This window comes from Pinus tabuliformis, chromosome J, assembly GCF_031772625.1.
Source record: "Pinus tabuliformis cultivar Carrire ecotype Pingquan chromosome J, CPIR1, whole genome shotgun sequence".
Classification (NCBI taxonomy): domain Eukaryota; kingdom Viridiplantae; phylum Streptophyta; class Pinopsida; order Pinales; family Pinaceae; genus Pinus; species Pinus tabuliformis.
The window spans coordinates 414,751,311-414,778,573 of record NC_142295.1 but is presented as its reverse complement, the minus strand read 5'-3'; the positions used below and the strand labels follow the sequence as shown (position 1 = coordinate 414,778,573).

At 40.8% G+C, this 27,263-nt stretch overlaps 1 protein-coding gene across 2 annotated transcripts in view; it reads left to right on the top strand.

The window, feature by feature from the left end:
* Window positions 1-2,874: 2,874 nt before the first annotated feature.
* The window catches only part of LOC149227593 (putative LRR receptor-like serine/threonine-protein kinase At1g56140), a 353,957-nt gene continuing 329,568 nt past the window's right edge, over window positions 2,875-27,263 (top strand). The window contains exons 1-6 of one of the 2 annotated variants that reach the window (XM_089377820.1): window positions 2,875-3,188; window positions 3,311-3,494; window positions 3,695-3,766; window positions 4,004-4,075; window positions 4,269-4,340; window positions 4,740-4,811. In XM_089377820.1, the coding sequence (XP_089233946.1) occupies window positions 3,074-3,188; window positions 3,311-3,494; window positions 3,695-3,766; window positions 4,004-4,075; window positions 4,269-4,340; window positions 4,740-4,811 (587 nt within the window). In that variant the 5' untranslated portion in view covers window positions 2,875-3,073. The remainder of the gene's footprint in view (window positions 3,189-3,310; window positions 3,495-3,694; window positions 3,767-4,003; window positions 4,076-4,268; window positions 4,341-4,739; window positions 4,812-27,263) is intronic. The other variant, XM_089377819.1, reaches the window with a different exon arrangement.

Genomic DNA, 27,263 nt, shown 5'->3' with positions numbered 1-27,263 from the left:
TAATGAATATTGATTGAAGTCTTGCAACAAAAGTCTTAACACAAACACTGACTTATAACACAAATTTTCTAGTTGTTTATAACAATTAGTTTAATTTCAAGGATTTTAGTGGTTTTAGATGTAAATGTTTTGTTTTGTTGTCATTAATGAATATTTATTTTTAGTATATTCAATTTTATAAGTTTTCTACAAAATTAAATTTCATCTTTTTTTATTAAAATAAATTTCATCTTTTTTTTTTTTTTATCAAAATAAATTTATGTTAATATGGTTTTAATAATAATATTATGTTTTTATACACACATAACTTTATATATTAATTATATATACATATGTCAATATATCTATAATTTAAAAGGTTTAATCTTTTCAAATTTTAATAAATATTGGATTTAAATAAATTTATGTTTAATAAAATCCCTATTATTCATACTTCCATGATATGGTGTGTTACTTGTCATGTTGCTCAACTTATAATTATGTTAATCTAATTAAGACTTATTTCTATATAGGCTTATGACTTAAACCCTTGTGGTTTATAACCTTGTGTAAAAATAGTTGTGAATATAGATTAATAAATAATTTACTTGATACTGGAGAGAAAACTTTTGATGGATTGGGCAATGCTCATAGTTTCTTATACTCAATTTTTATTAAACAAATCAACCAACAAAGAAACCATTTTGATGGATTGGAGAATGCTTGGAGCGTATTATGCTCAAATCTTATTAAAAAATTCAACAACAACAAAATCAACTGACCAATAAAAACATTTAATGTAAAAAACATTGAATAACTTCAAGATTGTAGGGCCATACTAAGAATACTACTTTATCTACATCTATGACATAGTCCACTATATGACACATTCTTTGGCAAAATGGGTCAATTTCACACTACAATAATCAATCTACCCCATTCACTCATACTCAATAAATTCAATGGTACAATGGACTACATGATAGATTTTATGGGTAGAATGTTCCAATTTTACACACAATAGTCAATTGTTTTTTCTCCATATACCTAGAACTTATTAATTGAGAGAAAATTCAAAATTTAAATATCTCAATATTATCCAAATACACCCTCATTCAAATAAAAAATAATATTATTTACAAATAATTTATTTAAATTTAGTAGTTCAATTCCTTGCCGGTAATTTTTGACTTAAAAAAAATAATTATTTTAATTTAATTATATTTAAACAAAACTACAAGAAACATTAACTATGTGTATTTAATCTAAAGGCATTACTATTGAAAGTATTTGAAATTACTTAATCCAAATTTAATAATTATATATATATATATATATATATATATATATATAATGCAAAAACACATCAACCATATAAAAAATCAAATTATTAAATGTTTAGATTTTTTACATACTTATATTAAATCCACTTCAACAACACCATACAAATGCCAAAAAAATTATAAAACCAATATAAATGACTCCATTTTGAATCATGTTCTAAGTTTTAAAAGGTTTTTGGTTCCAAAACCTTTTTGAATCATGTTCTACGTTTTAAAAGGTTTTTGGTTCCAAACCCTTTACTAAAAATTCTTTAGTTTTCACTTCATAATAGTTGCATTTATACCCTAAGTTTTTGATATTCTCTGGCTAAATTATCTCATCTCAATTTGCAGACAATAGGTTATTTTTTCAGACCATAGGTTATTGGGTAAGATGTTATGATGATGTTGTTTATATATATATATTAAATTATATTATTTTAAATTTATAAATTTAAAATTAAAAGTATGATATTTTGTGTTTATTGAAAATTATCTTAATTCAATTTCCAAGGTATAAGTTAACTTATAAGAAAAAATTATAATATTGATGTAAATTTTACCATTATGAGGTTTTGTTTTATTTTAATAGTATAAAGATTATAGGTTTTTTTTTCTGAAAAAAAAAAGATTATAGGTTCAAACTTTAACTTAGTCAATCCCAAAGAAATTTTATTTCATTTATAAAATTAATCAAATACTTAACCACAATTAAATATTCAAATATTTAATTTGTTTTATTTCATGAAATTAATCAAATATTGTATTGTTTCATAAAATTAATTAAATATTTAGTCACAATCATGATAATTAATAAATTATTATTTTATTTTATTTTATTGAATTGATTAAATATTTAGTCACAATTATAATAATTAATTAAATTTAAAATTTAAAATAAATTGTGAGATAAATTTAAATTATATTGATATAATATGGTAAGAGATTCTAATTTTTGGGGCTTGGAGTATGTTCTAAAACTGTTTCTGTTTGTGAGATAAATTTAAACTATATTGATATAATATGGTAAGACATTCTAATCTTTAGGGCCTTGGAGTATGTTCTAAAACTGTTTTTGTTTGGCTAAGAGCTCATCTTCTTTGAAAAGGTATCCGCCCAAAATCCATAAGTATCTAGCAGGAGTGAAAACCTGCCCCCTTATGGGCCACCAATAAGTTATTCCAAGTAACATGATTTTTCTTGAATAACTATGATGAGTCAACTAGCTATTCTCATTATTACCAACTAAATTATAATTCCATTTTTATCCATAAAAAGTAAAGAATTGATTTATATAAAGTTTAATCTCAGCCGCATCACATTTCAAACGTCATGAAAAAGAAAGTTAAAAACAAAAACTACTTCAATGGATAAACATACCATTATTAATAAATCCAAAAGCATAATCAAATTAACTATCAACCCACTCCCCCTTCCCAAAAAATAAACTCCGCGCTTTGAGACGTGGAAACAACAGTATATTCAAATTAACTATCAACCCGTTCCCAAAAAAACAAACTCCGCGGTTTCATATGTCAGGTTTAGATTTTTTTTTTACATGAACACTGCCATACGTGCTGACTATCATTAATAAATGTTTGAACTGTCAACGCTACTGGTCTTTAAACCATGCTTCCGTCTCTCATCAATTCTGTAGTTTCTAACAGCGCAGAACACCATCAAACATCCAAACGAAGTTATAACATCCCAATTAACTTAACCTGCTGTGTCATCTAAAGCTCCCATCGCGAGTACCAAGCCCGTCCATCATCATGTTCAAGCTTCAAATGTCATCGCTGATTTGGCTTCTCTGCACTTTTATTATTATTGGGTATTCCAGTTTGCTTGGTCAAGCTCAAGCAGCTGCAGTCACGGACCCAAATGAAGGTAACCACGGAATATAATTCCAAACAAATAATCTCAAACCGCGGGCTGCAGGCGTTCTCATGTCTTCTGTATTTATCATTATCTTCTTTGTTGATCAATTCATTTCCTTTTCTTGCGGACAGTTACTGCATTAAAGTCACTTTCTCAGAAGTGGAGCATATCGTCTTCTAATACATGGAAGCTTACTGGAGATCCATGCTCTGGACGAGCCATCGACAGTACGCCCATTAACGATACTTCTCTGAATCCTGCATTCAAGTGTAACTGCAACTTCAACAATGGATCCACTTGCCATATTACTAAACTGTAAGAAGTTCTCTGGCATCGGCCTATTTAAATTTTTTTAGGTTCTTAGATTATCAGCTTAAATTCGATTCAATATACGGTTACATTTCTAATAAGCATGAAGTGACCTTTATTGATTTTAGATGTGAGCCCGAGCGAAGTGGCCTCTTTTCAAGCCAGAATTGCAAAATTTAACCCATTGACGGCCTTCTTTCTCCCAGGAAAGTCAATCAAAAGGTCACAACGGGACAAATTCCGGCAGAACTGGCTAAGCTGACTTACCTTTCGTATCTGTAAGACTGTTTCTGATTTTTCAGTGAAATTGAATACTCTTCTGTATAATGGATGCAGGGATTTGTCTTTTTTCCTTTCGTATCTGTAAGACTGTTTATGATTTTTCAGTAAAATTGAATACTATTCTGTCTAATGGCTGCAGGGGTTTGTCTTTTTCCCTGTGGTAAAATAACTAACATGTGATGGCTTTGGTTTCCAAAATCCTGACAGAGAAATCTGTGGAATTTTTATGACAGGGACTTGACACAAAACTATTTAACAGGACCAATACCTGCTTTCTTGGGTAACCTCACACGCCTGCAGTACTTGTGAGATTCTCCCCCTTCTGTTCTATGTTCTTTAGCAGGAACTTCTCTTTTTCTTGTGTTACCTAGGTAGAGTTTGTTGATCTGCGTCTTTCATATATGCCATACTACTTGAAATCATTAATTATTACTAGGAAAATGGATTTATCTGCATCCAATTTGCAACACTGATATTTAATTACATTCATTGATTCAGGTCCCTTGGAATAAATAGTTTATCTGGCCCTGTTCCAAAGGAGCTTGGAAACCTTCAAAAATTGATTGTGTTGTAAGACATCCCCTCTTTCTTTCTCTGCACAGATGCATATTTATAGTATAAACATCGAATTTAGCACTAAATGGCAGAGGGAAAAAACTGCCGAACCATTTATAGTTGAACATTTTCCTACTTATCCTAGTGATTTCCTTTTTGCATGGAATGCATATATGCTATATCTCTGAGTTTGAGAAGATATAACAAGCTGTCAATTCAGTTCCTTATCGTCCAACAACTTCTTTCCGTCTGTGTGTATTTCTTACATTCCTTTATATCAGATAAGTGGTTTCCATGATCACTAAAAGCAACCATAAAATAAACAAAAAAAAATTATTTCTGACTTGAGGGATTTTACCTTCAGGTGCTTTAAAAACATATAATTACTTCTTACTTGCGGGGTTTTATCTTCAGGAGCTTTGCTTCAAACAGTCTTAATGGGACACTTCCGGAAGAGCTTGGGAACCTGACAGCATTGCAAAAATTGTAAGTCTGATTGAATTTTCTCATACCGATATAGCTTTTCTGATGCGTTAATATGTGTGCATGAAATAATCAACGCCTTATCCAATTGAGCTTGGGAGCCTGACAACATCGCAAGAATTGTAGAGTCTGATTAAATTTTGTCACATCGATATGCTGCAGTGTACTAGTTATACGTTTTGGAGTGTTTTAAGTTTTTTTTATTAATGTCAAATTTTTTCAGAATTTGATAGGGATTTTTTGAAATTATGAGTTTGAATTGGGAATTCTTCACAATGTTCCAATTTTTTTAGGATTCTGAATCTATATATGCAGTTAAAAACACATTTTAAATAAGAGAAAATGATGATTTGACCAAAACTTGTTTTATCAAATTTCAGCCAAAAACTCCAAAACATATAATAATTAAACAACTCTGATTAATATCCCTTTTCCCTATATATTAATATGTATGCATAAAATAATCTGCCCCTTTTCTAATTGATAGGGATGTTGAGATTACAAAATCCTAAAGTTAGACTAGCTATGACTAGTGGATCAGTTTTTTCTTATAAATTACAAGAAGAAAGAGGGTAATTTTAAAAAAATAAAATTGTTTTTTTATTATTAAACATTATTAACTCTCAATTATTATGATTTTAGAATAATGTTCTAATGATTTTTTGTTTGTTTGTTTGTCAAGTCGTGTCTTGAGATGACTGCATGCTTAACCTTTGGCATGAGAAACTGCAAACCAGGGGCATCTAACGTGTCAAAATCACCCGGGGATCGCACATGGCCTGGGCCACACCAGCCCTTAACATGGTTGGATTTTTGCCCACGGAGTTTCGAACCAGTGACCTTCACATCATGGAGTGACTTAACAATGCAACCCATCACTGTCTATTCTACGCCCCATGGTTGGTTTAATGGTTAACATAAGGTGCTATCACATTAAAGACATTTAAATTTCAATAGATATGTGTAATGTTCCCTCCCACCTTCTTGGATTAATCCAAGCTGGATGAGAGGTGTTACTTTCATTTAACCCAACCTCCAAGGTCTCATTATGGAAATGGGGTTATAAAATTTTCTCACCCAAAGTATGCGCAACTCACTTTGGATAACACCATTGCATCCAACTCATCAAGATATTTTCGGTGATATAATTTTTATCTCAATCTGACCTCTAGATTGAGAGATATATGCCTTCAAATTCTAACCAATCAGGCAGTGCCACATGGCACTTGTGTGGCCAATGGTTAAGCTTGAACCCCTCGCGCGACCAGTTTGAATAGATCAACGACCTGTATTAATTGTGCCCCCATGCCTTCTGATAATTAACAAAGGGGTGGGGGTCCACAATTTGTTGCTTCTGTGACTAAACCACTTGCGGTTGCCCCCTACCCTATTTTCTCCATGTGGCCACCTCTTTACATCCGCGGCCTATATTAATAGGGCCCCCCCCACCTTCTCGACAGATAATGAGGGGGGGGGTCTGCTATTTGTCGTTTATGCACCTGTGGTCCCCATCACACTCATGTACATGTCATATGTGGCTATGCCACATCACCTGTGGTCTAGCGTGGCATCCATTGCATCACAGTGCCATAGCGACATCGCACTTCACCTCTAGGAATGTCCCAATCCAAAACATCCATGGCGTGACATAGATATTTACATTAGTCACCAAGGAAATTTCTTGTGTAGCACCCTTCGTCTACCGTGGCTTCTATCAACATCGCGCCCCACTATAAGAGACATTGTAGAACATTGTCGGGGAAATGAGCTCCACGGTGATGTGACTCCTGGCCATGTCAACTCCATGACAATACCATGCGGCACCTCCAAGACATGTGGCACCACAAAACCACTGCCACATGTTAGGTGGATTTGGTTGAATCAACATCTAAAAGCGCCCATTCTAACTTCCACATGTCACTACCACCTAGGTGCCACATTAGCATCATCCTCCATGTAAGCTGCTTCCACTGTGTCTTGTTGACATCACGTTGACATCAGGGTGACGTCACCCTACCATGTGGCATCCTCTAGCAATATCATGTGTCATCCAAAAACTAGTCACTGGGCAATCCAAAAAGGCCATTATTGCTTGCTACATGTCACAGTGACAATGAGTCACATCAACAACTTTGCCACGTCACATATCTACATCCTCCGAGACATGCATATCTATGTCCCCTGGAACGGACATATCTCCATCTCCCCTCGGAACATAATTTTCTTTGTTCCCCAAGACATACATTCCTCTATCCCCCGAGACGTAGCTTTCTCCATTCCATGACGAGAAAGATTTCCTGACGCATCCCACACATCCCGTTAATAGTACCATCCTCTATAGAGGCCATACATATTACTTGGTGCAACCCACTTGGCGCTAATTACCGCTAAGAAATGTCATTACGTGACAAATTAACCAAGCGATTAGTGGTAATCACAAGGGATAAATAAAGTCCTCCGCCCTTTATAAAATTTTCGAACTCCTTTGTAAATTTGATGAGTCTTATTCAACTTTGGCTACGAACTTGTTACGTGGTGATACCCAAGTTCGAAGTCTTAAGTACTTCAATGATTTTGTAAAGCCATCCTTGGTATTGACACTACTCATATCCTTAATCACGGTAGGAATGAACCTTCATTCCAATGCTGCTATTTCAGACATAAGCACTACCAAAATGCCTAAAATGAGACTAACCACGAGCCTGCTTGTAATATTCCTAGGGAATCTTTACGGTAAATAACAAAGCAAATATAGACACAAAAAAATCAAACACATGAATCAGTCCATGAAATTGCACCAAAAACTGCTTTGCTGAGCCATTTTATTAATATATGAAAAGGGTACAATGAGGTGCTGGAAAGAGTGCACCTGGGCTTGCTTAAGGCAAGCTAGCTAAGCCCAAATGAACAATAAGAAGTCCCTCCCAAATCTGATGCAACTCTCTCCTGGCTCTGCGCTGAAACTGCCAAATGTGAAGAACTGCTGCTAGGGCCTCCTCCGGTGCTTGGAAAATTCTGGGAAATTAACCCGAGATCTCCACCAAAAACCCACTAAAACCCACGAAGGAATTAGCCAAATGTTGAACACGTAATTTCGGCCCAAATTTCCCGTGGCTCCTCTCGCTACTAGTTGAGTTGGGACTCCTGTTTGACCCCTCAAATCTGCCCCCAAAATCATGTAATTTTAGATATGAGATCCGTGTCAAAAACCCAGAAAAACCCTAAAAGGGTTTCCCTGTAGGAATTTACAGGGTAAGTTCCTCAGAAAGAATACCAAAAGGACACCGCTCACAACTAGATCACAGATCAATACACCAGTATTTTTGACGTGGTTAAAACCTTCAAAGAGGGAAACAGTCCACGGCCTGTCCCAACGTGGGTACTACAGGCAATTTATTAATCAAAGAATGAAAATTTACATAAGCTTCTCTCATGCACTGATTACCCGAACAATGACCCTCCATGCGCTTTAAATAGAACTCATGGACCAATCGGGTTTCAAGCCACGTATCAAGTGTCGGTAATACCGAGGAGAGAGTGAACCGTCGGATCACTACATATCGTGACCGTCGGATTGTAAGTTACAAAATGTACAACGGTAAAGAAACACACTTTACCTAACTCTATACTAGACCAAGTTGAACTTATCTATTTCCTATGTGTCGGAATATCCTAACATCCCCCCTTAAGAACAACTTGGGATAGGATTGAAGGATTTACAAATATGACACAATAGGAGAAGGAAGGAGGCACTAGAGCCTATCCCCCCTTAGTGACAACTTCCTGAACTCCAAGCATATACCAAAGTTTAGTGAACTTCGCCTCTGTGAGAGCCTTTGTGAAGATGTCTGCAACCTGATCATCTGTTGAACAATATTGCACTTCAAGAACATGGTCATGAATGAGCTTTCTGATGAAGTGCATGTGTAGTTCAATGTGTTTACTGCGCTGATGCTGGACTGGATCTTTGCATAGCTGAATGGCACTTTGATTATCACACCAAAGTGTGGTTGGATGCTGCTGCTCAAAGCCTCTGATAGGATCTGACGAAGCCACAAGGCTTCCTTACTAGCTTCCACGGCACCACGATACTCTGCTTCTGCTGACGAAAGAGAAATGGCAGCCTGTTTCTTACAAGCCCATGTAATAGGTCCTGAACCAAGAGTGAAGACATAACCGGCAGTAGACTTCCGATCATCAGGGTCACCAGCCCAATCAGAATCAGTGAAACCAACTAATAGAGGAGCTGCTTTGGCACTGTAATGAATCCCAAACTGAACTGTACCTCGAACATAACGAAGTATTCTTTTAGCTGCTTTCCAATGACTTTCACGGGGGTTTTGCATGAACCGAGCAACAAGGCCAACAACAAAGGAAAGGTCAGGACGAGTATGGGTTAAATACAAGAGTTTTCCTACAAGTTGACGGTATAAGGTAGCATCAACTTCAGGAGAAGTACAAGAGACTTAAAGTTTGACTCCAGACTGAAAGGGAGAAGGGGCTGGCTTACAGTCTTCCATGTGAAAATGACGAAGAATATCACAAGCATACTTGGACTGGGAAAGGGAAATACCCTCCTTGGATTGCAAGACTTGAAGACCGAGAAAATAGTGTAAGTGTCCTAAGTCTGTCATTTCAAATTTCCTTTTGAGGCTAGACTTCACATGGTTTATAAGGTTGGGATCACTACCAGTAAGGATAAGATCATCAACATAAAGAACAAGGATGATAAGAGAGTTGCCCACTTTCTTGGTGTAGACAGTATTGTCAGAATGACACCTAGAAAAGCCAGATTCTAAAAGAAAGCTATCCATTTTGGCATACCAAGCCCGAGGAGCTTGCTTGAGACCATAAAGGGATTTCTTAAGTCGACAAACAAGGCTAGAGTCTGTTTGTATGAAGCCAATGGGTTGTTCCATATATATTTCTTCCTGCAAGTCCCCATGCAAGAAGGCAGATTTAACATCCATCTGATGGACTTCCCATTTTAAAGAGGCAGCAAGGGAAAGAACAAGGCGGATAGAGTTCATTTTGGCAACAGGGGAGAAGGTTTCAGTGTAGTCAATGCCTTCAACCTGTGAAAAGCCCTTAGCAACAAGACGAGCTTTATGTTTATCAACTTTCCCATCTGGTCCATACTTGGTTCTGTAAACCCATTTACATCTTACAAGTTTGCGTCCCTTTGGTAGAGGAACAAGATCCCATGTATCATTTGTCAACAATGAATGATATTCTTCATTCATAGCTACTTCCCAATGTGGATGGCCTGAAGCTTCTGCAAAAGTGTCAGGATCATGATTTACTGGAGCTTGAGCCAGTAAAGAAGAGGCTCTTTCAAACTGAGAACGTGTACGTCGCTGATTTGTAGGATCACCGGCAAGATCACCTGCTGCATCCCGAGTAGCACGGACCCATCTTGGAAGTTGAGGATCCTGAGAATGTGGGGGAGGATTATCATCCTCACTTTCATCATCTGAAGAAGAAATGTTTTCAAAAGTGGAAGAGATAGGAAGAGGTGGCACATCCGCCGGACTAGGCTCGCAGGCCGATTTATTTTCATCAAATTTTACATCTCTTCTAATGATAACATTTTTGGACTTAAATGGAATAAGTCTATAACCTTTTACATCTTCAGAATATCCAACAAAAGTACATTTCTCACTCTTAGGTTCTAAAGCTTTATGCTTTTCATCTGGAATATGGGCCCATGCTTCACTTCCAAAAACACGAAAGTGACTTACATCTGGTTTAATGGAACTCCAAGCTTCTTCTGGAGTGATATTCTTTAGAACCTTAGTAGGAGTGCGATTGATTATATAATTTGCACAATTAATTGCTTCGGCCCAAAAACTAAGACTGAGTCCTTTAGATTGCAGCATACAATTAGCCATTTCCTTTAAGGTGCGATTTTTCCTTTCAGCTACACCATTTTGTTGTGGAGTGTATGGAACAGTATGTTGCATTTGAATTCCATTTTCGGTGCAAAAGTTGATGAAGGTGTTTTTAACATATTCTCCACCATTATCAGTTCTTAGCTTAAGAATTTGATGTCCAGATTGTTTTTCAACAAAGGCTTTGAAGGCCAAAAATGTGTTAAATACTTTGCTCTTGAGTTTTAAGAAGTATACCCAAGTGCGTCTGGAGAAATCATCAATGAAAGTTAAGAAATACTTGCAGCCAGAGAATGAAGCAACAGGAAGTGGACCACATAAATCACTGTGCACAAGCTGTAAAGGGGCTGAGGCGTGCCAAGAGGCACGTTTATCAAAACTGTCCCGATGATGTTTTCCGAGTACACATCCGGAACAGACACCATCTCTGCAAGATACCATAGGAAGACCTGTCACCATATTTTCTTTACATAGATGCTGAAGGGAGCGATAGTTTAAGTGACCAAATCGCTCATGCCAAAGTTTGCTCACTTCATCATTATGAGCAACAAATACTGAGGGAAGATTTGATGACCCAAAGTTGTGAAACTTATACAACCTTGTGGAATCATCAGCAATACCAGTAGCTAGAATCTGTTTAGGATCTCTTAGATCCTTGATTACAACATCATGAGGTGAGAATTCAACAATTTTACCTTCACCTGAATGAGTTATCTGATATACAGATAGAAGGTTGCAGGATAAGGTTGGAACACATAATACATCATTAAACTGAACATTGTCTAGATGAACAGTTCCAGTCCCTACAACATTAAGAGATCTATCATCACCAACATATATATTTTTGGTGTTACAATCATTTAAAAAAGAAAACATGGCTTGGTTTTTGGCCATGTGATAAGAGGCTCCAGAATCAATGAGCCACTCATGAGAAGGAGAAGAAGAAGATACATTTAATGCATAACCAGACTTAGATGATTGACAACGACATGCAGAAAGTGCCATTCCGGAAGTTGAAGTTGAAGTATGCTCCACATGGATGTTATGTTTCTTCATTGCGGCTTCCAAGGCTTCCATCTTCTTAAAGCATTTAGATTCTAAGTGGCCATCTCGATTACAAAAGTTACAATGTCTATCAGTCTTCTTCCATTTGTTTTTATTGGTCTTATCATTTCGCTGAAATGATCTTTCATTTTGAGGCTGAGTTTGCTTAGGACCCTTGTTTGGTTTAGGACCATTCTTTTTAGGATATGACTTCTTAGGATTCTTTGAATTTGGTTGCTGCTGGGCGGCTAACGCTTTCTTGGAAGAGTTTCCAAGATTAAGAAGACCAAGGTGTAAGAGTTTTTCTTGTTCTCTTATTAAGGAATCACAAAAGGAGTCAAAGGAAGGGGCCTTGTAGTCTTTTCCTTGACAAATGAAAGCTTCCCTTGTAGAATGGAAAGTGGAAACAAATACAGAGTAGGCTGGTCCCAACTTAGTAAGGATGGAATAAATAAGGTTACCATCTTCTTTCTTAACCTTAACACCTTCCGAGAGATATCTAAGGGTCTTGAATTTGGACAAGAAATCTTCAATGCAAGAAAAATTATTAGGATCCAAAGTAAGCAACTCATTTTCAAGTTGATGGGCTCTAATTTCATTTTTAATCCCAAAAACTTTAGCGAGTTTTTCCAATGCTTCATGAGGAGTCTCAAGTTCTGCAATATGGAATCTAAGATCAGGAGAAATAGACATCCCTATCAAACCACGTGCTTGATCTTGTCTATTTTTCCATTTTGCAGCCTTGTCTTCATCTTTTGGTTTCTTCTCTTGGTCTGTGGCTATTCTGAAGAGACCTTTACTTCTAAGTAAATCTTCCATGTAGGCTACCCATTGGAAGTAGTTAGTGCTGTCAAGAATGACTTGGCATGGACTTTCCATTTAAAAAAAAAAAACTTGAAGCTGAAGATGCTGAAAGTAAGTGTTCCAATGGATAGATCTCGAAAAATTAGGCTGTTTTAAAAAAAACGGCTCTGAAAAAGGCTTCTGGATGAAGAAGTTATGGCTTTTTGAAAAAAAAATTGTTGAAGTTGCCGGCAAAGTGCGCGAATGTGCGGGAATGAAAAAATCCGCCCCCACAAAATGGAGACTTGAACCCAAGACCTCTACTCTCTTAAAATAGCTTTGAACCAATTGATCTATACAAAAAATTTGAGAGAGAGAGAGAGAGGGGGGGGGGGGGCCTTGGTTTGCGTGCTTGCCTTGATAAAGCTCTTTTTCCCTACAAAACACAAAACACAAAACCCAACACGAATATGCAAAGAAAAACGAACCTTGCGGCTCGAAGTTAGCTTTAGCCAAAAAACTAGATATTTTAAAAAAAATGAACCTTGCGGCTCAAAGTTAGCTTTAGCCGAAAAACTAAATATTTTTCTCAATGTTTCTGATTTTCCGAGATCACACTAAGGTGCAGGGAAAAGAGCATACGCATGAGAAAAATCCTTCCTTTCTGTTTCTGATTTGCCCAGATCGCACAGAGTCGCAGGGCAAAGAGCATACGCAGAAATGAAAGGTATAGATCCGGTTAAAAAAAAAGGCTAAATAAACCGAAACCGAAATAAGCAGAGAGAAAATAACAGTAAACTGCAAAAAACACTGTATACCTCCCGATCTGGAAAATGACGCAGCTAGGGCTACCGGAAACCTTTTCGCGTGAAACGAAAGGGGTTCCTCATTGGAACAGATGCTCCGAACGCAACAGAGCAGTCCTCTCGGCCCGAAAGCAGTCAGAAACAACAGATCTAGGAAACGACAGCCGCATGCAGTTCTACCGGCTTCAGATTTGGATCACCAACGGACGCGGCCCTCAAAAAGCTCTGATACCATGTAGGAATTTACAGGGTAAGTTCCTCAGAAAGAATACCAAAAGGACACCGCTCACAACCAGATCACAGATCAATACACCAGTATTTTTGACGTGGTTAAAACCCTCAAAGAGGGAAACAGTCCATGGCCTGTCCCAACGTGGGTACTACAGGCAATTTATTAATCAAAGAATGAAAATTTACATAAGCTTCTCTCATGCACGGATTACCCGAACAATGACCCTCCATGCACTTTAAATAGAACTCATGGACCAATCGGGTGTCAAGCCACGGATCAAGTGTCGGTAATACCGAGGAGAGAGTGAACCATCGGATCACTACATATCGTGACCGTCGGATTGTAAGTTACAAAATGTACAACGGTAAAGAAACACACTTTACCTAACTCTATACTAGACCAAGTTGAACTTAACTATTTCCTATGTGTCGGAATATCCTAACATTCCCTGGGTTCCAACCTTCAAAATTTGACCCTTCACAGCTTGGCCCTCCACCAAATTTGAATTCTATTACTATGGTTCCTCCTATCAATATCTGCTCTCCAAACTACAACAATCCTCCTCCAATGGCCCTCCAAATGAAATCCCAGCATCTCAGCTCCTAAATCCCTCTCTCAAGCCTCCCCACAAGCAGCTCCACCAATGATTCCGCAGCCCTGGGAGAAGTCTACGCAGGCCCAACCAAAGAAATCTGTCTTGCTGAGAAGGACACTCTCAACTCCCGTAAATTCTCTTCCTTCACCTGCAATTTGGACAAGGAATTTCCCAGTAATGGTATAGCCTCTAATTTCAGTACCCCACTTCACCCAAGAACTGTGTGGTTCTTCTTCTGCGTCCAGGTTGAAGCTAAGGCAAGTAGTACCACCTGAGATTGGTCCCCCAAGTCTCCATAAAGTCGTGAAAATACCTCCCTAGGGTGGCATTCATGGTCCACCGAAGAAGAGGGCGAGATTTCCCCTTGGAAACCTCTGGTGCTAAACAACACTTGTGACTCAGCTGAACAACTAGAGCAACAATGTGTAAATGTCAAATTATCAAAAGGTGCCCAATGCTGCCTTCAACCCTCTATTTATAATTGTTGCCTCACCTTTCCTTGTGGGTCCCTCATCCAAATATTTCAATCTTCTTTCCACAAAATCGATTTTTCCTCCAAGGAGTGCGTATTCCATGAGGGGTGGCCCCCATATTCCACTAACATTGAAGTTTTCGATTTCTTCTAAGTCCCATGTACCAAAAATGTCTTCAATGCTCAGATTACAAAATTTTTCTATGCCTAGCACTTCCCCAATAAACTTAGTTAATTGTGTTAAATAAAAAATCAAAATTGGGGATATCACAATCCTCCCTGCCAAAAATTGCTTGTCCTCAAGAAATACCTAAACAAGCACGCTCTTTGGTTGTTGATCCCCACTATCACTACAAAATATGCCGGGGTCCCAGATGCGCCACTGGATCGTCCCCGACCTCTACACTTTCCTGTCATGAAGGAATCCCTCAATACCAGGATCCCAAGTCATCCTGTCCAACATAAAGCCCCCCTTGCTCCATTCACTACCCTTCTAGGTATAAGTATCAAAATCCCTCCGCATACCATCAATGAGCAAGGAATCATGATAATGTGGCACCATGTCCCACCCCTAATGAAGTGGCCCTACCAAGTAGTCCATCTCATACACTCCAAGAGTAAACTCTTGAAGATACCACCCAATCCCTGTGGAGATAAAGTCTCGCTCACATGAGCTTCTCCAGATATCATCTTGGTGACCAACCTTCCATGCTAATGAAGTTATCAACGATGACTCATTAAAGCCCAATGGAAGATCTGAATGATATCCCCATGTAGTAGCCAACTCATCCCTAAAGGTTGTTGAGCTGTGAAGTACTATGATGCTCGAGTCCCCTGCTAGTCTCAAAAGGGTGCCACTATGCTGGTGTTGGGCCACTTTGCCTATGACATACTCCCCATTGTGACCAGATTGTACCCTCCTCTCCTGGGACCTGATGGCAAAAAATCTGTGAAGGCCACGCTCATCCTACTCAGGCATCTCCATGATGCCAATATTTACCCATCCACTGCCAATCTCGGTCCTGAGCAGCAACAAGATAAATCTGCCTCGCCATACAACGGAGGTCTCAGTGATACCCCATGTGTCAAATCCAAGGTGAACTAGATCACCCTGTGCCATGTCTCTGATCATCACAAAGTGGAGTGACCTATCAGCTGACTGAACCCCCGGATCCCATAACAAGATTCATTGCGACATAGTCCTGATGACTGCTGGAACCATCCCGTTCCATAACTTTGCTCCCTGTATGTAATCAATGTATAGACTCCTCATGTTGTGAATCAACCAGGTGAACTCAAAATTTCCCTGCGCATGCCATACCACATCGTGAAATCTGTGATCCCGCCCCCTGAAAGCGCACCCCGATACTGCTTGGAGTCAAAATATCTGCCTGTAGAGGAGGTCTACCATCCACTGCACTTCATGCTCATATATTGCCTCAGATTGTCTCGTTGAAAGTGCATCATGCAGCTCCCTCGCAATCACCCCCCCGAGTGTGAGCCCAGGGGTGTAACATATGCTACCTTGGTAGTAAACCACGCCATCCCTAAGTGTTAAAATTGGCAACTAGGGCCAAACTCCATGTGGGTCATCTTATTTATGGCAGCTGATATTTTTCTTGGATCCCTCTCATCGAGAGGTGTAGGATTGATCTAAAGATCATCTGATTCCGATAAGTATTCATGGAGTTATGAATTTATTTGCGTTATAAGACAATTCGTCAAGGTCGGCCAACAAGCAAATAAACCCCACATGTGCTCAATGTTTTAGTATAAATAGAGGTGGCCTTCAAGTCATTTCAACACACTTGGGATCTCTTCCTCTCTCTACTTGTCTTTGGGTTTTAGTAGGAGGAGAGATCCTAAGGAATAATGTTGCCCTAATCCAGAGGGCAGAAAAGCCAGAACTACCGGAAAAGCTAGAAAAGCCGGAACTGCCGGAAAAGTCAGAACTGCCGAAAACACCGGAAAAGCCGGAAAAGCCGGAATTGCCAGAAAAGCCGGAAAAGTCAGAACTGCCAGAAAAGCCGAAAAAGCCGGAATTGCCAGAAAAGCCAGAAAAGCCAAAACTACCGGAAAAGCTGGAACTGCCGGAAAAGCCAGAAATGCTGGAAAAGCCGGAACTGTCGGAAAAGCCAGAAAAGCCGGAACTGCCATAAAAGCTGGAAAAGCCGGAAATACTGGAACTGCTGGACTGCCGGAAAAGCCGGAAAAGCCGGAATTGCTGGGATTGCCGGAACTGCCGGAAACAGCCGGAACTGCCAGAACTGCCGAAATAGTCGGAGCATCTGTCTCCGAAGGAGAGCAGCATGCAAGGGGCAACTAACTAACATTGGGACAATTGTATGGTACTTAGCAGCAAATACACCAAGCATGCAATGTTACAGCTAGCATGCAAGGGACAACTAGCATGCAACAACAAGCATGCTAGGGACAACAAGCAAGCAAGGGACAACAAGCAAGCAAGGTGCAACCAAAACATAGGTCAGGATGGCAACATGGTGCAGCAATGGCACATAATGCAGTACAGTGATGGGTATAGTCATGATTAATGAAGCGTGATGAGATGCAGCATAGTGATGATGGGTGCAACATGGTGCAGCGTGGTGAGGTGCAACATGATGACGAAATGCAGCACAACGATAGGTGAAGGAGTCACCTTGGAGAATTAGTTGAAGCAACATGTCTTCAACTGATCTCATGTATCATCTTCTTAGAGATGATCTATGCTCTTATCTACATCAGTCAAAGTGTTGACTTCTGTTGTAAACGTACTATCTCTCTCTCTCTCTCTCCCCCTGCTGAACTATTGAAGAACATATAAGAAGAATTGATCAAGGGTTTCCCCACATTGGGGTTTGTCCCTGGCTAGCGCCACATCTTGTGTCCTCTTGTCTTGGCTTGTTTTCTGCAATTTATGTTTATGTTCTATCTGCAGTTTACTTTAATGCTTATGTGATTGCTAACCTGGAAAAGATATGGAGCTAACTGTGAAAATTGAAATAAATTGCCCTAAGCATAGAACATACCTAAAATTAACATGGTACCGGAGCTGAGGTGAAGACAATGCCCAAGCAAGAGTGAAAGAGCAATCACCGAAGATAGTTGGGAAAGGACAAAAGGATCAGTGGATTCCTCATCCCTCTTCAAATTCACCAAGGGTGAAGTCGAAGCAGAGAATATTATCAGAATGGTGCAGCGGAATATGGCCTACGTAAAGATGACTTCATTGGAAGACCGGATCTCAGGGTGGAAGGAAAGGCAGATAACTAGTTCGGCCATTATGCGAAGGAGTGTCTGAATGGCAGGTACACATCACTTGATGATGATAACAATCATTCCAGGGACTCTTTAATGATCAAAGGAATGACAGGTAATGCAGGTCATCAAGGAAATGGCTGACTCTTCATAGAAAGCTAGGAACCCCAAGTATGAAGAATCAAATGTTGTTTTTGATAAGATAAAGAAGCATTATCTTGTATTGGCCCTCTCCTTCAGATTCTTTGGGAATCTGGCTTATAGATTGTAGTGCTTCAAGGCACTTCATCGGATAGATGGGTGCACTCTCTAATTTGGTAGAGATGGAAAAAATCGTGGGATTATACTTGGAGCCGATGCCACCTATCCCGGAAAGGGTGTAGGGAATGTTAACTCTCAATTGAATAAGGGTAACTCGATTCATTTACAGAATCTCTTTTATGTACCTGATCGCAAGAAGAACCTAGTGTCCATCTTGGAAATGGAAGTCAAAGGTTTCAGGGTGGCATTCATCGATGGAAAGGTACGTGTTAAAAAATATAATTTTCAAAGATGCTTTTTCTCATGGGTTCAGGGTTGGAAATTTGTATCAAGTTGCAGGATGGTCCATTGGGGATCATGTCAATTGACATATCACATCTATAACACCGAAGGCCTACCTATGGGGCCTACCTGATGTGAGTCAAATGGTGATAGGGATGCCTGAATTCAAGTAGAGCTTGAAGGTACATGTCTGAGATGTACCAAAGGAAAATCTTATAAGGGGACCATTCTCCTCATGCAGCAGGTCCACAGGTTTGGAACAACCCGAGGAGTTTGAGATTCATGATTGGGAATCTCATGTATACAGGTGGAGAAAAGCCCTCTATGGCTTGAAGCAAAACACCCCGGGCGTAGTATGAGAGGATTGATAGCTGTCTGATGAAGCTGAGATTCACTAGGAGTGAAACCGATCCAAACCATTACCCAAAGGTTGTGGATGATAGACCTCTCATACCGGCACCTTATGAGGACGACCTATTTCTGACAGGTGCAGACCCTCTCATTTGGAGAAGTAAGAGGGAGTTGGATTCCGGATGTGGAATGATAAACTGCAAGCCTGTGACTACCTTGAGGATCTTAACTTTCAGAAGTTATATGGTAGTGATGTTGGACCAGATTTGGGAAATGCCTCTGAGTTTCATAAACTCATTCGCGTTGATGTTCTTGGTGAACTTCCGTCCAGACATATGTTTTGTAGTTAGCATGGTGAGCTCATATTTGGTTGAGCCTCATTGGATTAGTGCCAAGAATCTTTTGAGATATCTTTAGGGCACAATCTCTCATGGATTGAGATACACTGCCAAAAATATGAAACTGCATGATTATTCGAATGCTGACTGGGTAGGCAGTGTGGAGGATCACTAGAGCACTTCTCAGTGCTGGTTCTCTTTGGATTTTGCTTCGATATCGTGGATGAGTAGGAAGTAGAAGTCGGTTGCTATAAGCACCGCCGAGACCGAATACATAGCTACGAGTACGATCTCGTGTGAAGTTGCATGGTTCCAGAAGCTCTTAAGTGATTTGTTTTTACACATGATGAATACCACTGTGATTCTCTGTGACAACCAGAGGGGGGATTCGATTATTGAGGAATCTTGTATTCGATGATTGCTTCGGCAGATAGACATCAGATACTGCCTTATCTGCGATATGGTAAGTCGATGAGCGAGGAGTCTCCATCGCATTGAGACTGATGTACAGGTCGCAGACATTTTGTCAAAGCCCTGGGAAAGGTCAAATCTGTGACTTTCCCGGATGACTTGGAGTCGTTGAGAGACTTTCTTATAAGGGTATTGCATGTTGCATGCATTGAGCTCTGGGAGCTTTGGGGGGCTTGGGGTACTTACTAGAGCAACATACGACCACAGGGCGACTCACCCTCCCCTGGTGGTGCGCTATGAACAGGATGATTAGTTCTTCTGTGGTCCGGAATGATTAGTTCTCCCGTGGCAACTGTGGAATAAGATGATTAGTTCTTCTGTAGGTCGGGATGATTAGTTCTCCCGTGGCAACTGTGGAACAGGATGATTAGTTCTCCTGTGGGCCGGGATGATTAGTTCTCCTGTGGCAACTGTGGAACAGGATGATTAGTTCTCCTGTGGGCCAAGATGATTTGTTCTCCGTGGTGACTATGGAACAGGATGATTAGTTCTCCTGTGGTCCAAGATGATTTGTTCTCCGTGGCGACTGTGGAACAGGATGATTAGTTCTCTTGTGGGCCAAGATGATTAGTTCTCTGTGGCATCCACTAACAGAATGATTCGTTCTCCTGTGGCCAGGATGATTAGTTCTCCTGTCGAAGCATCCTACCCATGCAGTCTGGGACTCATGGGAAGTACCTCTCATCTGATCAATGAACAGGGAAATGAGGATAGGGACCATAGTAGTACTATCGATGGACGCATCGCTGTATCTACCATACTCCCTATGCTAGGATGACCTCCATTGATCTGGGATCATTGAAACTGATCTGGGATCAGTATGAGTGGTTTGAGACAGTCTCTTGTGACATTGATCTGGGATCAATGAAACTGATCTAGGATCAGTATGAGTGGTTTGAGACACTCTCTTGTGACATTGATCTGGGATCAATGAAACTGATCTGGGATCAGAATGAGTGGTTTGAGACACTCTCTTGTGATATTGATCTGGGATCAATAAAACTAACTTCGGGTCAGTAAGAGTGATGTGACACACTCTCTTCAGATGAAACTGACTTCGGGTTAGTAGAGAATGGTATGAGACATTCTCAATCAATTCTTCTTTTTCATGGTTCAGCAGAGCAGAGCAAAGCAGAGCAGAGCATAGCTCAGCAGAGCAGAGCAGAGCTCAGCAGATCAAAGCAGAGCAGAGCTCAGCAGATCAAAGCAGATCAGAGCAGAGCTCAGCAGATCAGAGCAGAGCAAAGCATTGCAGGGCACTGATGGCAGAGATAGTACAGTCGGACATATGGATCAACGGATGGAGTTCTCCCTAGTTGAGAGGGAGTGTTAAAATTGGAAACTAGGGCCAAACTCCATGTGGATCATCTTATTTATGGCAGCTGATATTTTTCTTGGATCCCTCTCATTGAGAGGTGTAGGATTGATCTAAATATCATCCAATTCCGATAAGTATTCATGGAGTTATGAATTTATTTGTGTTATAAGACAATTCGTCAAGGTCGGCCAACAACCAAATAAACCCCACATGTGCTCAACGTTTTAGTATAAATAGAGGTGGCCTTCAAGTCATTTCAACACACTTGGGATCTCTTCCTCTCTCTACTTGTCTTTGGGTTTTAGTAGCAGGAGAGATCCTAAGGAATAACGTTGCCCTGATCCAGAGGTCAGAAAAGCCGGAAAAGCCAGAACTGCCGAAAAAGCCGGAAAAGAAGGAAATGTTGAAAAAGCTGGAAAAGCCGGAATTGCCAGAAAAGCTGAAAAAGCTAGAAAGTCGGAATTGTCGGAAAAGACGGAAAAGCCAGAAAAGTTGGAAATGCTAGAAAAGCCGGAAATGCCAGAACTACCGGGACCGCCGGGACCACCGGAACTGCCGGAAACAACCGGAACTGCCGGGAACAGTCGGAACTGCCAGAACAGTCGGGAATTGTCGAAACAGCCGGAGCATCTGTCTCCGAAGGAGAGTAGCATGCAAGGGACAACTAACTAACATTGGGATAGTTCTATGGTACTTAGCATCAAATACACCAAGCATTCAATGTTACAGCTAGCACGCAAGGGACAACTAGCATGCAACAACAAGCATGCTAAGGACAACAAGCATGCTAGGGACAACAAGCAAGCAAGGGACAGCAAGCAAGCAAGGTGCAGCCAACACATAGGTTAGGATGGCAACATGGTGCAACAATGGCACATAATGCAATACGGTGATGGGTACAGTCATGTTTAATGAAGCGTGATGAGATGCAACATAGTGATGATGGGTGCAACACGGTGCAGCGCGGTGAGGTGCAACATGATGACGAAATGCAGCACAACGATAGGTGAAGGAGTCACCTTGGAGAATTAGTTGAAGCAGCATGTCTTCAACTGATCTCATGTTTCATCTTCTTAGAGATGATCTATGTTCTTATCTAGATAAGTCAAAGTGCTGATTTCTGTTGTAAACGTACTATCTCTCTCTCTCTCTGCTGAACTATTGAAGAACATATAAGAAGAATTGATCAAGGGTTTCCCCACATTGGGGTTTGTCCCTGGCTAGTGCCACATCTTATGTCCTCTTGTCTTGGCTTGTTTTTTGCGATTTATGTTTATGTTCTATTTGCAGTTTACTTTAATGCTGATGTGATTGCTAATCTGCAAAAGATATGGAGCTAACTGTGAAAATTGAAATAAATTGCTCTAAGCATAGAACATACCTAAAATTAACACTAAACCTATATCTGTCGGCTGGTGCACCCACCAAATGTCTCAATTGGAGAGTCTCCCTCTTTCCCATGACACATTGTGAGCCTCCCATGTCCTGTTGCCTGTACTGAGAGCATCAAGGGGCAACAACCAAATTCCCTACGACTGTAAGTAATACTGGAGCGTGATAGGTGGGTAAGTCCCCAAGGGTATGACCAAGAGTTTGTTGGGATACTGAAGAGTAATCCTATGGACGTCCCTCTCTTCGCCTCGGATCTACTGATAACCCAATCGAAGACCTGTCTCCGCTGAACATGTTGTCCCTAGATGCTCAACAACGTCCCCATCGGTCCAGGGTGAGCTGCTCCTGATGGTAAATATAACGTCCATGCCCATAAGTCTCCTTGGAGGCAACACTCCAAGAGCCCATTGTGTCGCACCATATGTCACTGCATACCACCAAGTATCCTTGTACTCAATGCGATGTGAGCTACTCCTCCTACTCCACAACGCAATCCAGCACACTACGACACACCACAATGCACCTCCATGTCCACCTGCCAACCACTGCTCAACGTTGGATGCTCCTATGCATCCTTGGGTGTCATGGCCTAAAGCTGTGATAGTATGCTTCAGCCTGCACCTGACTGAAATCATCACCTCCATAGTCACATCACTAGGTCCTCCGATGAATGGATCTCCATAATCTTGGATAAATGGATCTCCCCTCCTAATCCTCCCTAAGAGATCTAACATGCAAATCTCCCTATGTACCTGTGGGGGTGTCCCTAAGGTGCTGCTCCTCGGTGACCATTGTGCCCCATATATACATGGGAAATCCTCCTCTCCATACAAGGAACTATCCGGTGGCTTGTCGATGCCACCACCTCTGACAACCTCCTACCAAGGTACACTGATCATCCTATGCCCCCACACATGGCCAACATGCCAAGACAACTCATGGAGTCTTCCTGCCCCTCTATCAGCTTGACTTGTCATGGGTGTTGCCCAAAACTTTGGTGGGAATATGAAAATGGGGGTGATTCCAATCATTGGATCCACCATCCTGCTACTACCCTGACTGACCCAATCCATGGAGTGGTGGGGAGTCCCACTTGGGTCCCAACAATGATCCAACCCTCGAGCCCCTCTGGAAAACCACGACCCTTGTTGAACTATGCTCCCAACCATGGATGTATCCAAAAACCTAGTCAGCCCTATCAAGTACCAACTAAATAACTCGTGCCACCGAACCCCATGAGAGGGATCAAATGCAAGGGTCCCCAAATATGTAGCAAGTCCATCATGCGAGTGTTGCGTCCTGCACAACTCATGTCGCCTCATCTCACTGGCCCGGTCGTCTATGCAACTTAGGCACTCTCCCTCCAACGTGTAGAGGTAGCCTAATAGTACTGCAGACCCCATCTACGTAAGCCTAAAGAGAGCTACTGAATGGAAGTACTGCAACTTTGCTAGCTTCCTGTGCATCTATCTGCTCCACACTAATGGCAGACCCAAAAGATGACTGCCCATCCTCCTCCATCATGGACTCAATTGAAGTCTCGCGCTACCCCACCACAGATACCTCCTCAAGCATAACATCTTCATCTAGCTCACGCTTCTCAAGGTGCTCTCCATGCTTCTGTATGTAGCTATCATCTAGCAACTCTGTCACAACTCTAGGTACCTCTGTGCCTACTAGCACCTCGTCAATGGATGGTCCCATGGGTGTGTGCCCAACTGTCTCCACCAATGTGTCAATCGGGTCTACCAAAAGAAACACCCACAAGGGTGGCTCTTGTGTCACGCTATGTGTATCTACATGCTCCTCACAACCTTGTGTGGCCTCAGCCTCATGTTCGACCTCCTCATCAGTCCCCTGATGTCTAAAACCAGGTCTCCACCAGCAAAATCGCCTCCCTGTCTCATCCTCTAACTGCCCACCTCTACGTAATGGTCCAACCCCTAAACTATACTTCTCCTTCTGCTCTTCATCCAAAGAATGAGGCATGGTAGGATGGTCAGACTGACCATACGTGTGGGTGTTGTACTGTTGGGATGCACGTGTATGTACTTGGCTTCTGTGTTGGTTATGTATGAGTCGTTGCATCCCCTCTAGAATCTGTTGGTTCTGCCTCACTAATTGTTGGCTTTGCCTCATCAACTCCTCCATGATCTTGCTAGCCTCCCCACAGCTGGCCAAGATCATGCTCTGGTACCACTATAATATTCCTAGGGAATCTTTATAGTAAATAACAAAGCAAACATAGACATAAAAAAATCAAACACATTAATCAGTCCATGAAATTGCACCAAAAACTGCTTTGCTGAGCCATTTTATTATAATATGAAGATGGTACAATGAGGTGTTGGAAATTGTGCACCTGGGATTTCTTAAGGCAAGCTAGCTAAGCCCAAATGAACAATAAGAAGTCCCTCCCAAATTTGATGCAGCTCTCTCTTGGCTCTGCGCTGAAACTGCCAAGAAATATGCTACTAGTTGTGAAGAACTGCTGCTAGGGCCTCCTCCAGTGCTCGGAAAATTTTGGGAAATTAACCCCAAGCTCTCCACCAAAAACCCACAAAAACCCACGAAGGAATTAGCCAAATGTTGACCTCGTAATTTCGGCCCAAATTTCCCCTAGCTCCTCTTGCTGCTGGCTGAGTTGGGACCCCTGTTTGACCCCTCAAATCTGCCCAGAAAATTCTGCAATTTTAGATATGAGATCCTTGTAAAAAACCCAGAAAAACCCAGAAAGGATTTCCCTAGGTTCCAACCTTCAAAATTTGACCCTTCACAGCTTGGCCCTCCACCAAATTCGAATTCTGTTACTATGGTTCCTCCTATCAATCTCTGCTCTCCAAATTACAACAATCCTCCTCCAATGGCCCTACAAATAAAATCCCAACATCTCAGATCCTAAATCCCTCTCTCAAGCCTCCACACAATCAGCTCCACCAATGACTGCATAGTCATGGGACAAGTCTATGCAGGTCCAACCAAAGAAATATGTCTTGCTGAGAAGGGCACTCTCAAATCCCGTAAATTCTCTTCCTTCACCTGCAATTTGGACAAGGAATTTCCCAGTAATATTATAGCCTCTAATTTCAGTACCCCGCTTCACCCAAAAACTGTGTGGTTCTTCTTTTACGTCCAGGCTGAAGCTAAGGCAAGTCGTACCACTTGAGACTGGTCCCCCAAGTCTCCACAAAGTTGTGACAATACCTCCCTAGGGTGGCACTCGTGGTCCACCGAAGAAGAGGGTGAGATTTCCCCTTGGAAACCTCTGGTGCTAAACAACACTTGTGACTCAGCTGAACAGCTAGAGCAACAATGTGTAAATGTCAAATTATCAAAAGGTGCCCAATGCTGCCTTCAACCCTCTATTTATAATTGTTGCCTCACCTTTCCTTGTGGGTCCCTCATCCAAATATTTCGACCTCCTTTCCACAAAATCGATTTTTCCTCCAAGGGGTGCATATTCCATGAGGGGTGGCCCCCATATTCCACTAATATTGAAGTTTTCAATTTCTCCTAAGTCCCATGTACCAAAAATGTCTCCAATGCTTAGATTACAAAATTGTGCTATGCTTAGCACTTCCCCAATAAACTTAGTTAATTCTGTTAAATAAAAAATCAAAATTGGGGATATCACACTGCTAACAAGAATTGAATGGCTCCAAGCCATGACATGCAATACGTAATAAATTTAACACAACACTAGCATATTAAACCATAGAATGGGTTCTGACCCACTCTATCAAATCCATTGATATATAATACAGTGTGATGAAAATCAATAGTCTCAAATAGTCAGAGGTCCCAATACCCATGGCATACCAAACAAATGGAATTTACACACTATAATCGTTAACTGAGTACATTAAGTAACCATTCATACTCATACAAATATCTCTGCAATGCATGATCATATTAGCAAACATAAAGGCCTCCAAAATCCTCTTAATCATGAAAACATACGCATAAAGCATATCATCAAAGACAAATAGGAATATCACATTCCTCCATCAACCATGCTGATACATGCATTGTCATACCTCATAACAAAATTATTCCATTACTCATAGCATAATAACTATACAGGTAAATATACTTATATGATTAACTTAATGACTGGCAACTGAGGGAGGGACTTCAATTCTCCACCCAACCATAGGCCAACTACACTACAATCGTTCTTGTAGTTGACCACCCTCGAGCCAGATTCAGAGTTTGAGGAATTGAGTGCTCAAGGGAATTCACGACAATGTCAATCAACTAGATCACGCAGGATTCCAAAGCTCACGGTGTCTCCACCTGCTTACAGGAATCAAGAGCACACAATATCTCCTCGTACTAAATGCTACAGAAAACCATAGCTCAATGTCTCCACCTATTCAACAAGGAGCGAGAGTACACTATGTTTCCACTTGTTAAACCCTGTAGGTATCCAACTCACAGAGTTACCACTCTGCTATGCAGGGATCCAAAGAACACAGTGGTTCCACCCAGTAAATCCATGGGTATCCAGACTATGTCGTGTCTCCACCTTCTCTTCTCTGGTATTCTCTTCAGCCCATGCTCCTTTGCATGCTCCTGCTCTTGCTTCAACACTGTTTCCTTGCATTCTTCTTCCACAAGTTCTCTTGTGATTACCATATGCCTTTCCCCGACATACTCCACATACCCCCATACAGTTCGTGTTTGTATGCCTCCAAGTAACTCTCTCGCAATTTCTTCTACACATCAAAGCATATCGCTCCACATACTCAACATATTGTTTGAATGATCCCCCCATTCTCTTTCCTGTCGGCTTTTTCTTTCCCCGATCCTCATCTCCCCTCTTTTATGTTCACCACACCAACACCCCCCTCGAGGGTAGAGGTGGTATGGAGCTTGTCCTTCACTTAGGAAACCCATACTCAACCTCCCTGCCTATTGTGCAGGCCATTAAACCCACTCAGGGAACTAGTAGCACATTA